The sequence below is a fragment of the Ambystoma mexicanum genome, chromosome 6p (assembly GCF_040938575.1).
Source record: "Ambystoma mexicanum isolate Mex_15411 chromosome 6p, UKY_AmexF1_1, whole genome shotgun sequence".
Lineage (NCBI taxonomy): Eukaryota > Metazoa > Chordata > Amphibia > Caudata > Ambystomatidae > Ambystoma > Ambystoma mexicanum.
Genome location: NC_090935.1, coordinates 998,648,089 through 998,662,778, shown reverse-complemented (window position 1 = coordinate 998,662,778; position 14,690 = coordinate 998,648,089). Strand labels below are relative to the sequence as shown.

At 48.8% G+C, this 14,690-nt stretch overlaps 1 protein-coding gene across 1 annotated transcript in view; it reads left to right on the top strand.

Annotated features, from left to right (window-relative positions):
- The window catches only part of ALDH7A1 (aldehyde dehydrogenase 7 family member A1), a 441,053-nt gene extending 428,585 nt beyond the window's left edge, over positions 1 to 12,468 (top strand). The window contains exons 17-18 of the mRNA XM_069625599.1: positions 2,228 to 2,303; positions 12,027 to 12,468. Coding sequence (XP_069481700.1) covers positions 2,228 to 2,303; positions 12,027 to 12,081 — 131 coding nt within the window. The 3' untranslated portion in view covers positions 12,082 to 12,468. The remainder of the gene's footprint in view (positions 1 to 2,227; positions 2,304 to 12,026) is intronic.
- Positions 12,469 to 14,690: the final 2,222 nt, after the last annotated feature.

The following is a 14,690-nucleotide window of genomic DNA, read 5'->3' as shown; positions in this document are numbered from 1 at the left end:
GATTTCTTATTTGTATCACTATTTGGTTCACTGTTCTTTTCACTGTAGCACAGTAGCATATACCCCAAGGTGTTTGTTATATCTGCCTATGGTAGCACTTGCTTCAACTTTCCCCCACATTGACATCTTATGCATCCATGCTTGGCTGTAGCTTGTCGTGGCACTTTGTTTGCTTTCAAACTTTCCTCTTATTGGCGTTTCAAATTGTACTTTCCCTCGTCTGCCTTCAAACAAGCTTTGTGCCTTTCTGTCATTTGTCAACTTCATATAGTACTAACATTCGCTGGTGTGCACCTTGTAAAGCCCAAGGTTCCCCTGCTGCTCTAGGCAGACTCACTGGCTCTTCTTTGCGTTGCCAAACATGCTTGCGCTTCCATGGTGCTGTCCCTTCACCTTCGAGAGTGTGCAGACGCTCTGTCAGCGTCTGACGTGGCTCTGCAAGCATCCGTCGGCTTCCCTGGACTGGAGAGAGCCGTTTGTTTGGGTGATTGTGTTCATTGGAGTTTCTGCTCAGCCTAGCCATGGCTTTCCTTCCTCCTCGCTCCACTTTCCATCTCGCCACACCGGTCCAGATACCTCGCGGTCAGGAGCCCTGGCACAGGGTTTCTCATTCTATACTACACAACTCTCTTCTGCACTGCCTCTTCCATTTCTAAAGGTCCTGCTTACTTATTGTCCATCAAAACAACTAGCCTGCACATTATATTTCAGGCTTCTATTGGCCTGCATAAACTCCTTCCTCGTCTCAGTACCTGAGGAGTAATGGGAGTCCATAGATATTATTGGATTTCTTGTTTTGTTAAAATATGTCACATAAAGACCCATCAAAACCACAAGATGTGGATGAGTTATGGGTGTTTGAGTAATTAATGGGGTTTTGACTAGAGTGATTTAGAGGAAAGGTTTTCTGACTTTCACAATGGAATGGGAGCTGTTAGATGTCAACAAGCCATTAAAGAATTTGGTATTTCAGACTTTTCCCTCAAGGATAAGAGGGGAATATCTCATCTCATCCGATGGGGTCACAACCTCTCCTCCCTGGGGCGGCTTCCACACCAACCCCCTGATCTCCTGGCAGCCATCTCCTCCTGTGCGATTCATCCTTATACAGCCGCCCCAGGATCCAGATCCAGCAGCGGCTGCCGTCTCTTGGCTGGATTCATCACAATACCCCACCCATTCCCCACACAGTGACTGCTTGTTATATAGCCCCTCACCCTCCTATGAAAAACATTGAGGACATTCTCTTTGACTTTGTACATTCATCAAATGTGGATGTGCCTTTTAACACCTTTAGCAACACTCTGCCAAACTTTAATCCCAATTTCTTAAAAACAAACTACCAGTACCATAAACCCAATAGTACTGGGACAAAAAAGATGCACTGAGTTATGAGGATTACAGAGAGCCCAAAGCACATGCTGTGCTCTAGTGTTTGGGAAGTCAATCCGAAGCCGGGAGATTTAAACCAGTGAAACAGCTGAGAAGGAGTCAACCTTGCTGGCTGGAGAACGCAAACTCTTTCAGTGCTGAACGAGAGACCGGAGGACAGCAACGGTGTGAAGGAAGGTGGACTGCAGGTGGACGCAGAACGCAGAAGCAGACAGAAGCATTGATGGAATGTAAATGGCTACAACTAGCAGTGCCCCTTGATACAATGTTGAAATAGTGTTAGTGATACTAATAGTGTTTGTCATATTAGTAGTAGTGGTAGTGTAAATATTACTTTTAGTGAAGTGTCAGTACGACTGGTGATAATAGTATTATCAGTACAAGAAGATCGAGTAATCTCATTCCTGCTGTTGGTAGGATAAATTGTAAAAGGTTTATGCAACTTGGTCAAACTGGCATGTGACCGTGCACCCCATGTCGGTAACCCTTTGCAACTCCTAGCCAACTTTCATGAAAAGTCAACAATTGTGTAAGTTCAAATATGAGCAAAGTCAGAATTTTCCATAGCTATGTTTTGAGTGCCACCATTTAAAGTTTGTTTTCATTTTCTCTCAAGGCTCTTGGAAGCCCAGGGTGGAAAAACTCTGCCGTTGTTCATGTGGACACATCTGTAATTCTTAATTTCTGTTAACTGATGGCTCTTGAATACTGTGTAACCCGGAAAAGCATGCACAGTAAACAGAAGCATGTTTTTTCTCATTGATATGAAAGTATACATACTGCAATAAGCCTGCATCCCACACATGTGCAAAGTAATTTTTTTACTATCTTGTAGGTGGTGAGAAACATACTGGTGGTGGAAGGGAGTCTGGGAGTGATTCCTGGAAGCATTACATGAGAAGGTCCACGTGGTAAGTACAATAGCACCTGTGTTATGGGGTCTTGAACCAAGTACCTTTTAGTGATAGGATCTCTTTAAGGCCAAATGCTGCGCAGCTGCAGTTGGGGGGCATACTGGCTACTCTTTCTCACATTGACCCTCATCAACTTACAACTGGAGTATAACTTTAATAGACAGGCAGGCGCTCACACAGCGTCATGGCATATACCCTGGCAGGTATATTCAAATGCATGCTACATCCTACTTGTTATTATAATAATTGTTCTTTTATAACGCACTTAATACCAGAGGTTGGTTTCTAAGCGCGGGATCGGGATACAAACCTGTGCTGCACGGCGATGTCTTGCTTTCAAGACAAACTTGTTGACCCTGAGCTCTCCCCCCTCGCCGTTTCATAATACTTATAAACCTCAAATTCCTCTGTTCACACCTTTCTCGTATTTTGTAAATGTATGTAGATGAAGGGAATGCTTTAATACACTTTGCATAAAACTACATAATTTTGGTTCCTGAAACTTTCAAAGAAAAAGATGATTTATAAAAAGGTTTTCAGCAGATATGGTTTGTATGTATTCCGAAATTAGCACACGAGTGCTATTTTCTAAAAGAAACCCAGATACATGTTAGGAAATACAATAGAGGTGACACAATTTACATTTCCAAAACCTTTAACAATGCAAACAAAATAGGTTAAGCTGAATTCTGTAAAATCATATTCTGTTGATAAATATTACAGGCAAGGCCTAATTTGTCATCTGTTTGAGGCATCGTGTTTGATTCATACAACTGAATTTATGGGCTGCCATTACATAATTAGTCGTTATAAGCTAAGCGGAGCTGTGTCAATGAAGAAACCAATGATCTTTTTAAATCTAGGAGAAATCACGAGCCTTCACAGGGCTCCATCTTGCATCTTACAAAATATGGGTGGCTCATCTCACTCCCTTAAGCATAAAGAGGCCATCTGCTCATGTTTCCACTAAGTTGGTCTGCCGTTTTGGAAGTACTCCTGCTGCCCCACAGCTTTCTGTGACCACCAGTATTGCAACTACATTTATGATAGCCGGCTTGTGGGTGCATGAAGTGCAGCACAATGGGCAACTCTTTGCTTTTGGGAAGAAGATATAAAATTGGGAGGTGCTATAGCCCTCTTGCTGTTTAGAACAGAATAAAACATATCCAAATGCTAAATAGTATATCTGTTTCAGAGCTACAGCAAAGTTTTCAGATTGTGCAAACCATGTTCATATTCTCCAGCATGGGGTCTGGCATGGATTCACATGCTCATGAATATTCCCCGTCGTCAGGCTGGGAATCCTCGGTAAAGAAAAAACCAGTATCAGTTTCGTTTCTGATCTGTCTTTCGTAGTAATAACCAATCACTGGTCTCTGCGTCATACTGACCACAGCCAATGACTGCCCTCTACCTAAGCACCGCCTCTGGCAGCCATCTTCAGATTTTTACCGCACGTTCATGTGTTGGGATCCTCGTGCTATTGCTCTCGAGCGTTAGTGCTATTTTTTCGCGCTTTTTCACAAAAACTTCGATTCTTTCGGTCAAAAGAGCCTGTGCGTTTTGCGGCAACATGTCGGAACGGACCATGAAGGACCGCCATCAACGTCTCGCCAGCTGGCTGGAGGGTAAGAGCCCGTATGGCGAGAAGAAGAAGAAATCTGAGCGGTCTTCTAAGACCTTTGAGGGCGCCCCGGCGATGGGGGCCCAACATAAGGCCAAGCACCGCGAGTCCGCTGGCACCGGGAGCGCCGAACGGTCGGGCTCTACGGGCGCCAGGCAGGGCGCACCCTCCCCGGCACCATCAACCACGAGCCAACGCTCTGGGTCGGGTAAGAGGAAGGCCGAGCACCCGGCGAAGCTCCTGGAGAGACCCCGGTCGAGCTCTAAGGCAGAGGAGGAGCGTGGCAGTGCCCCCTCCCTCAAGGATAAGGCGGTGAGCGCACCTAAGGTGGTGAAGGCCTTGATCCATTCGACCAAGCCCTCTATCGAAACGGTCGCGGCGGCCCTGGCCCAGCCTGTGGAGGCTGCACCAGTGGTGGCGGCCTCGGGGCCCAGAATCTCCCTGCCTCCTCGGAGGGAGTCTTCTTTCGTGCCCATCGATAGGACCCCCGTGAAACCCTCCGTGGGGAAGAAGGGGGGGCAGGGCGTCGTCGTAGATTCGGCCTCAACCTCAGAAGAGGAACTGATCGAGGTCTTAAGCCACGGCCTAGGCGTGGAACAAGACCAGCCCGTCGGAATGGGCCCCGACGCAGGTGACGACGACGACATCGTCGAGGATACCGACGGGGCCCCTGCTCGCCCGTCGGATTCCCCTCTGCCAGCGCCGCAAGACAACTCAGCGGCCATTTTGTTGGCTATACAGTCCTTATGCTCCGAGATAAGGACGAGACTACCGTTACCGACGGAGGAACCTCTCCCGTCGGGGGATCCAGAACCGGGACCTTCTGGTGTTCCCCCTACCAAGAAAAGAAGGATCCATCCACCGCCTCCTTTTCAACCGTCGCGCCCCGTCCAGCCCTCCTCCCCGTCCACCCGAGGGGATGATACGGGGACTGACACGGCAGCGACGGGTACGGACGACGAGGCATACGACGAGGATTTTCCGTCGTCGCCTCCCACCAGGGCTTCTCCGCCCGACGAGATTGGATCGTTCCACTCAATGATCGCCAGGGCATCCGAGCTTTTCCAACTCTGCCCTGAGGAGAAGAAAAAGGAAGGCTTCCTTTACCAACGGCGCGAGACCAAGAGGAAGACGGTCCTCGCAGTGCCTCTGTTGGACGACATTTGGGATGAGGGCCTTTCCCTCCTCAAGAACCCTTCCACGACGCCAGCGAAAAGAGACCGGTACGAGAAAAAGTACCGGGTCCTGGACTCGGCCCCCCTATGCCTCCGGGCGCAGCCTACCCCGGACTCCGTCGTCTCCGCGGCAGCCAGGAAGAAAGCGGGGGGGGGGGTGCGGCCTCCACGTCGACTTCCCCGCCGGACGGCGAGGGAAAGAAATTGGATGCCATGGGACGCAGAGTCATCTCGTCGGCGGCGACGACGATTAAAGCGGCCAACGCCTTGGCTATCGTGGCCCGCTACGACAGGGAACTCTGGTACAAGATAGCTCCCCTGCTGGATTTTCTACCGGACGACAAGAGGGCGGAGGCCCTTGAGATCCTGCAGGAAGGTGAGGTGGCCTCGGACCACGCCATCACCGTGGCGACGGACATCGCCGACACTGGGTTCCGCCAGATGGGCAACGGCGTTTGCCTTCGACGTCGCGGATGGCTCAAGGCTACGGACTTTCGGCAGGACGTCCAGACCAGGGTCCTGGACATGCCCTTCGACGGGAACAACCTGTTTGGGAAGACAGTGGACGATTCCCTTCAGGCCATCAAGGCGGATACTGAGACGGCCCGGGCCCTTGGAGTACTGCAGCAACGGCGGACGCCCTTTCGGAGCGGCGGAGGCAAGGGCGCCTCCAAAGGTTCCGGCGGCGGTTTCGCTTCCTACCGTCAAGCGGCCCGCTCGTCGTCGCAAGAGGCCTACAGAGGACGAGGCAAGTCTGGCGGACCCCGCCGTCGTCGCCAAGGAGGCCAAGGCGGCAAGGCCGCGTCCAAGCAGGATTGAACCGGCCGTGGGGTCGGGCCCCCACCGAAGCACCCCGGTGGGAGGCCGGCTGGCGGGCTTCGTCAGCGTGTGGGAGTCCATCTCCACCGACCGTTGGGTGCTGGACGCCCTGGCCCGGGGCCACGCGCTCGAGTTTCAAAGAAGGTGCCCGCGCGTCCCCCCCGTGGCCAGGAAAGAACTTCACGTCCCTCAACTTCTCCTGGAGGTAAAGGCGATGCTCAGAAAGGGCGCCATCGAACTCGTCCCAAAGAGGCTTCGGGGCTCCGGAGTCTACTCGCGTTACTTCCTCGTGAAGAAGAAGACGGGAGGATGGCGCCCCATCCTGGACCTGCGACGCCTGAACAAGTTCATCAAGGCGCAGAAGTTCCGGATGGTCACCCTCCAGCACGTCCTGGGTCAGCTGGAGGAAGGAGACTTCCTATCGTCGTTGGATTTGGAGGATGCCTACTTCCACATTCCCATCCTAAAGGGGCACCGAAAATTCCTCAGATTCGTGGTCCAAGGGCGTCATTACCAGTTCAAAGCCCTTCCCTTCGGACTGCGGTCGGCACCCAGGGTTTTCACCAAGTGCCTCGCACCGGTGGCGGCGCAGCTGCGCCGCGAGGGGATTCACGTCTACCCCTACCTGGACGACTGGCTCATCCGCGCCAAGACGAGGGAGCTCGCCGTGGTCCACACGGCAAGGACCGTCCAACTCCTCACGGACCTGGGATTCTCCGTGAACTACGCCAAATCCCACCTGGTGCCCGCGCAAGTCGCACTGTTTCTGGGAGCGAGGCTCGACACAGTGTCCCTTCTGGCCTCCCCGTCGGAGGAGAGGACCAGGACCATCTTGGGCAAGGTGCAACGGATGTTGGTGGCCGACGCGGCCAAGGTGAGGTCCATCAAGTCCCTCCTCGGGATGATGTCTTCCTGCATCTACCTCATTCCCATGTGCAGGCTCCGGATGCGCCCGTTGCAAGAGTTCCTGGATGCGCGCTGGATCCAGACGACGGGCAGCTTCGAGGAAAGGATCAAGCTCGACGAGAGTTTCCGACGAGCGATACGGTGGTGGGGCACCCGCGCGCATCTGACGGCGGGCATGGACTTCCAGACCCCAGCCCACCAGGTGACTGTGACCACGGATGCCTCCCTAGAAGGGTGGGGAGCGCACACCGAAAATCTGCACGCAAGGGGACTCTGGCTCCCGACGGAGAAGTCCCTGCATATCAACGTCCTGGAGCTCCGTGCAGTGTTTTGGGCCCTCAGGTCCTTCCTTCCGTCCCTCAAGGGCAAGGTGGTGAGGATCTTCACCGACAACACCACCACCATGTTTTACATCAGGAAACAGGGCGGAACCAGGTCCCCAGCGCTGTCCAAGGAGGCGCAGGACCTGTGGCATTGGGCCGTCGCCCAAGGGATTCTTCTGGTGCCGTTTCATCTGGCAGGGATAAAAAACACCATCGCCGACTCACTCAGCAGGGAGCTGCGCTCGTGCCACGAGTGGGAACTACGGCAGGATCTGGTGGATCGCCTCTTCCGACGGTGGGGCACACCCCAGATCGACCTGTTCGCGACGGCGACGAACACCAAGTGCCGGAGGTTCGCCAGCAGGTTTCCCCAGACGAGGAGCATGGGCGATGCTTTCTCGTTCCCCTGGGAGGGCCTGTTCCTCTACGCGTTCCCTCCCTTGCCTCTGCTAATCCGGCTCGTCAACCAGCTCAAGAGGTCACGGTGCAGGATGATCCTCGTCGCACCTGCGTGGCCGAGGCAGATATGGTTCCCGGACCTTCTGGACTTGTCGGCGTCCCCGCCAATCAAGCTGCCGGCGGACTCGGATCTACTCTCCAGGGAAGGAGGCGCCATCCTCCACCACGACCCGAAGTCGCTGAACTTGCAGGCCTGGCTCCTGCAGCGCTAGAGTTTGGAGGATACGACATACCGGCCGATTGCAGAGAGGTTCTTGCAAAGGCCAGGGCGTCCTCGACTCTTAAATGCTACGGACACAAATGGAAGAGGTTCTCTGTCTGGTGCCACGCACAGAAGATTAACCCTCTACGGATTACGGCTCCCCAAGTGCTGCCGTACCTGCTGACGCTGGCCAAAGCTGGTCTGGCACACGCGTCCATCAAGATTCATCTTGCTGCGATCTCCCGATACACCAGAACCACGGGCCGGACGTCCTTGTGGTCTCATCGTCTGGTGAAAGAGTTCATGAAGGGACTGTTCAGATCGTTCCCGCCGGTGAAGGCTCCGGCCCCGGCGTGGGAGCTCAACGTGGTGCTGACCAAACTCATGGGACCTCCGTTCGAGCCTCTGCACTCGGCCCCGTTCAAGTTTCTATCGTGGAAAACAGCTTTTCTCGTGGCCATCACCTCCGCACGACGAGTGGGAGAGATCCAGGCCCTTTCCTGCAAGGCCCCGTACTTGACTTTCCACGACACGAGGGTAGTGCTCAGGACGCACCCCTCCTTCATGCCCAAGGTACCGTCGGACTTTCATCTCAACGAACCCTTGGTGTTACCTGTGTTCTTCCCGTCGCCTTCGTCGCCGGCTGAGAGGACTTTGCACTCGCTGGATGTAGCTAGAGCGCTGAAGTTCTACGTGGACCGCACGAAAGGTTTTCGGAAGACGTCACAACTCTTTGTGAACTTTGGACCTGTCAATCAGGGGAAGGCTCTCTCGAAGGCTTCCATCTCCAGATGGCTCTCCGGCTGTATCATGTACTGTCACCGGTTGGCAAACCGACCGCTGCCTGGCCGTCCGAGAGCCCATTCCACCAGAGCGATCGCAGCTACCACGGCGTTCCTATCTGGTGTGCCCCTGCTGGACATATGCAGGGCTGCTACGTGGAGGTCGACGCACACCTTCACGAAATTCTACTGCGTCGACCGGGATTCCAGGGAGGAGTCCAGGGTCGGCCAAGCAGTGCTGCGCAACCTGTTCGCCTGAGGTGAGCCTGGTGAGGAGGTAAGATGCTTAATGTTGAGTTGATGTGATGCTTAATGTTGAGCCTTTGCCACCTCCCGTGGTTGTGCATGTGTGTACTGCTATGTATTCTTTATTCATGAGCATGTGAATCCATGCCAGACCCCATGCTGGAGAAGGAACAAGTTACTTACCTGTAACTGTTGTTCTCCAGCATGGGTCTGGCATGGATTCACATGCGAACCCTCCCGCCTACCCCTCTGCGGCTCTTCACTTGGTCATACTGCCACTTCACGTGCTTCCAAATCTGAAGATGGCTGCCAGAGGCGGTGCTTAGGTAGAGGGCAGTCATTGGCTGTGGTCAGTATGACGCAGAGACCAGTGATTGGTTATTACTACGAAAGACAGATCAGAAACGAAACTGATACTGGTTTTTTCTTTACCGAGGATTCCCAGCCTGACGACGGGGAATATTCATGAGCATGTGAATCCATGCCAGACCCATGCTGGAGAACAACAGTTACAGGTAAGTAACTTGTTCCTTATCCACGATCAATCCCGTGTTGGAGGTTGAAAACTCACACTTGATCTAAAAAGGAATATAAAAATGTTTGCTTAGCCGTTAACTTAGTCCACTTCATCCATCTCTGGCCTTGAGGCCATCTCGGGCAATGTGTAGAATTGCAGTAGTACATGTCACCAGAAAGCGATTTGGCCCTTGCAGTATTTTCACAGGTATCGTCTGGTGCAAAGGCAGATGTTCTGGTCCATTCTTTTTAATAATAAAAAAAAAAGTTTTGTTTGATTTTACAGACTTTTCATTTTTCATTCGGAATGATGTCACATTTCTTAAAAAGAATAGTATATCACTTAATTTCAATTGTTCAAATTACTTTCTTCGATGATCGCTAACCAGAATTTGATTATTGTAACAATTAGCCGATTGTCTTGACCTCTTAATAGATTGTCCCATCTTTCTTGGGTTGTCTGCTGTTTGAGCGATATCCCAAAAAAATCTCCATATAGGGCTCCTTTTTCCTTCAGGGCTGGACAGATCATGATCAGATGAAAGAGTTTCAGAATTATTTACCAATTTACAAAAGCGGCAATCGGGTAGTTGATTTTTGTGTCATAGTTAAATAGTCTCGAGTGGGTAGGATATTGAATTGAAAACGCAGAAACAGGTTGCGGATGCTGCGGTCTGGAAAAGAATTCAAATTGCCTGGCAATTCATGGAGAGCCCTTATTTCGGTCGTGCACTTAAGGTGATGTTTATATTTGTTTTGCTGATCCACAGTTTTGATCCAGTCATTTGTCTGTACTTTGCGTTTAGCATACTGTGGTCTGTTAATCAACTTTTCAGAAATGTCTTCGATTTTCATTTTCTGTTTAATGTCTGATGTCCATTTAGAAAGGGCTGTAAGTTTCTTGACTTTAAGAATTTTCAAAGCTGGTATTTTATCTTGGGAAATTATTTTTCTAAAAAGATCCATTTGCTTCCAAAGCACTATCGATTCGATGGATTGAATAGCTAATTCATAACAAATTCTTGGCATTGGAAATGCTTTGGGAAGAGATATTGTTTTCCTCCAGAATAATGCCTCTTATCGGGGCCAATTAAGAGATTGCTGGTTGATCAGTGATTCACTGGCATACGTCAATATCGGAATTACTTTTTGCTTATAGAGAGCAAACGTGGCTTTTGTTGAATATATTCTGAATTTTCGATGACAATAACGGCCTTGCAACAGATCTGGCTTTTCCCTCAATGTGGTTTTTCCATTCTTGTTCATTCACGGAGGGATTGATCATTACTCACAGATATTTGATTGCCCTGGTTACCTCAATCTGTTCGCTTTCTAGGAAAATCTTGAAGTTGTGTTGGTTTTTAGTATTTCGAGAGGAGAGTTTCATTACCTTAGTTTTATGAATGTTTATTAACAACTCATTTTCCATCATGTAGATTTGTGCTATGCCTAAGGTTTTTTGAAGGCCTGTTATGGTTTTATCTAGGATGATGATATCATCAGCATAGATCAAGGTTTGAATTGGCTCATTGATGATCTTTGGAGGGTTAGCCATTGAGTTTTGAATCCGTTCTCCGAAATCACAGGTGTACAGATTACATAAGCAGGCTGCCAAGGGGCACCCTTGCTTCAAGCCGTTCCAAGTGGAAATTGATTTTGTGACCATGCCGTCATTGGTTAATCGTACTTTGACAGAGGTATTAGAATAAAGTTGGTTTATCGGGATCAAGAAGGAAAGGAGGATGGTGGACAGCCCCATGCTGTTAGTTTAGTCCACAGTTTTTGTCTGACGGAGTCGAACGCCATCTTTAAGTCTAGAAAGATGGCAAACACCTGATGTTTCTTGGTCTTTGCTTCGTATTTTAGCATGTTCAACAGTAATGGATTCACATTGGTTCCGATTTTCTTGACAAAACCAGTTTGTCTTTTATCCTGCTTCCCGTTTTCTTCTGACCATGTGTTAAGCTTTTTTACAAGGTAGCCAGCAAACAATTTCCCTAAGGGATCTAGCAACGCTATGGGCCTGTAATTTACAGGATTTTTCCGATCACCAGCTTTGAAGATTGGTATCAGGATGGCCATTGTCCAGGTGGGAGGGATTTCCTGGTCCATTCAAATGCCCTTTGAGAGTAGGCAGCACCAGCTGCTATAGTACTTTTGAGAAACTGCAGCAGATAGTTGATTAATGCGCTTGGATACGTTCTGGCAACCCGTGAGTGCATCAGAGAGAATGGGCGGCCCTGGGATTGCTGTTAATTCCCTTCAACCAAAGTGGGTCCTGAATGAGGGTTCTTGTGGTGAGGGCTGAGGAGAGTGATTTCCAAAAGGATGCAGGGAAAGTCCCACATACCAAAAGGGCGCTGGCATTGAGCAGACAGGAATGTAGCAACCAAAACAAGTTGTTGACGTGGCTTATAAAATTGAGGCAACAAGTGAAACCTTATCAATATTTCTTGTTAGTAGGTAAAGTTGAATGAATGAGGTTAGGTGTAAACTTTGTGACTAAAATATAGAACAGCTAATTAGGGAGAAAAACACTCACTTGGTGGTTCCATATAAGTAAAACCCTGACATCCTCATTGTTCAATGTTGTCCATCTGATTGTTTAAGTAGGTAGTTGCCGCCGTACCAATATTCAACTTAGATCTACCTTTCCTTTCTTTTTCAGTACAATCAACTACAGCAAAGATTTGCCTCTGGCTCAAGGCATCAAGTTCCAGTAAAGGTGGTTTTGGTCCCTGCCAGAGGATTCCTGGCACTTTAAAACCTGACCTGCTAAAATTGGAAGATGTTAACGGGCTCTTACCTTATTTCTTCAAAAAACATGCAATACAAATGCCACAATTGCTGCTGGGACTTTCATGTGCAGCACAACGGTTTTGCACTAGTTGTTTATATTTTTAAAATGTTACTAAAATCATGTACAACAACAAAATAGATGACCGCAAAAATGGCTATACATATTTGATATTGATTACAACGTATAACAAAATGTGTAAACCCTTGAAACTTTTTGAAGAAAAGAATGGCCACACATCAAGTAAGAAGAGGGGACAATCGGAATGCAAGAGTGGCAACCTTATTCCCAAAATAAAATGGTGCAACAATAACTGCGAATAACGTGTGATTCTATATTAATTTCTGTAAAGGTATTACTCATTTGGCATTGCAAGTACAACGCAGAATACCTTGCATTACATATATCATGAAAAGGAGAATCCTATGGGCTTGGAAGAAGCTCAGGGGGACCTAGAAATTCCATGCCTGAAAAAGGGTGAAGGACTAAGTGAAGTGGGGGTCGGGGTGGGGTGGGGTGTGTGAAAAAGGCATCTGGAGGCTGTAGCACCAACCCCATCTACCAATACTTCCAGAAATGTATACTGTGGCTTTATCCAATGGAAAAATTACAAATGGAGTGTTTTAACGTTTCTATGTTTTAGTACTGTATTTAATCAGCTTTTGGGGTAATCCACATCTCGAGTCTCGCAAGTACACATGATGCAGTTGGCGCTCAAATACGGTACATTGCTATCACCAGAGGACATACCAAACACTGGTCTGTCATAAATCTAGCCTTTTATTTCATTCCCCAAGAAAATGAAGCTTTAAATAGATAACCATGGCTTGTTTAAGAAAATAAAAGTCCAAAATACTCTGATTTAACCTGCCAAGTGTTGGCACTGTCCTTGCATACAGCAATGCTCATAACTTATTTTTAACAGGCACACGTTGGAGCTTTTGACTGAGTACAGAAAGCTTGTGCAATTTCTTCTGGCATGCGATTTATTAGGATTACCATTTTCCCAGTATGGTAGTGGTACATACTCTGCCAAAGGCATTGCATTGTCACACAAATATGTCTCTACTATCTGTGCAAACCTTTGGTGGCTCTCCACTTTTGATGTTCAGGCTCCCATCATCCTGGAACAAACTCCCGCTCGAACTCGGGCATTCCAACTCCTGCCTTGAGGTCAAGAAAAGTCTTAACACCTGTTCAACCTTGATCCAGATTAGGCCAAAGGACTATTAATTATATCAGCCCAGGTTAGGTCCCTCTGTACCCCGCTCTCGATAATCTGTTCTCTGTTTTGTTTTTAGTTTTTTTGTGCGCTGTGAGGCCTGCAGGCGAGTAGCGCTTTATAAAAACTATAAATAAATATACAGTGTTTTTTATCAGATGCCGATTATTCTATGAGGTACGGTAATCTCGAAGTGTTTTTAAGAAATTATCTGGGTGAAGAGAGAATGTCTCAATGGTGTGGCCCAGGTTTTCTTTTGAGGGCAATAGTACACCTATTATTGTAATATTGCAAGTGAAATCTGGGCTACTATCACTCCTACAACAGTGTTCAAACAGTCAGGGTTGCATGTTGTACCATATCTCTTGATGAAAAAGATGAACACTGTTCAAATATTAAATGTTTTTGCTTCCGTTTCCCTCATGTGTTAATTAGCAACATGTATAGCATTGTTAACCATTTTGTTCCTTACACCGCCACAGCAAATGGAATCTCCAATAGCTGGCCACAAATAACAATAAAACAAGTATTGAATATTTTAATTATTTCTTGCTCTGTGAAAATGTTTGTATATGTACTGTGCAGGAGAAGGAGCAGAATAAAATTAGGGGAGGAAGTATGGGGAGGGAAAGCAGCATGAATTGAGACTTTGCCCCTTTGTCAAAAATCTGTTGGCTCAGAGGCACGATATCCCGGACCCAAAGTATATAATTTACCTCCCAGACATTACAGAATATAGAGACTGACTGAGGTCTCGGAAAGTGGAGATGAAAAGCAGAAAATGGAGACCACCTGGGGACGCAGGTGACATGGCAGCCTAAAATGTCTCCTTCACCCGCAGAACTAACAGCATGAAAAGGGACCCCCTTACATCCATGAGTCGGTGAATGTATATGAAGTCCTCAGGAATGGTTTGGCAAACAGACCAGAGGCAAATTGGGCGAGGCAGGATCAACACAAGTGAGAGCTGTGTGTTTTGGTGACAGATCCGAACAGTGTGGTGTGGGTGATCTCTCTGTGCGGAGAGCCCTTGGGCTTCCTATGCTATTAGAGAGGCCCAGAGTGTCCTCAGACACCGACCCCTTGTGAAGGCAGGCCCGAGGGGCGAACTGAGGAGACAGGCACCACCCCCCAAAATGGGACCTGAGATGTGGCTGATCTTCCGAGCTGAGGTCTGTGCACCCTGAGTTGGCGGGTGAGATTGGTCAGGCCTACCCTTACTGTCTGTGGCCTGCTCCCAAACCAGACACGCAGCGGAACAGTGGAGGCCCACCGATCGCTGACTAAATCGAACAACATGCGGAGTAAGAAAG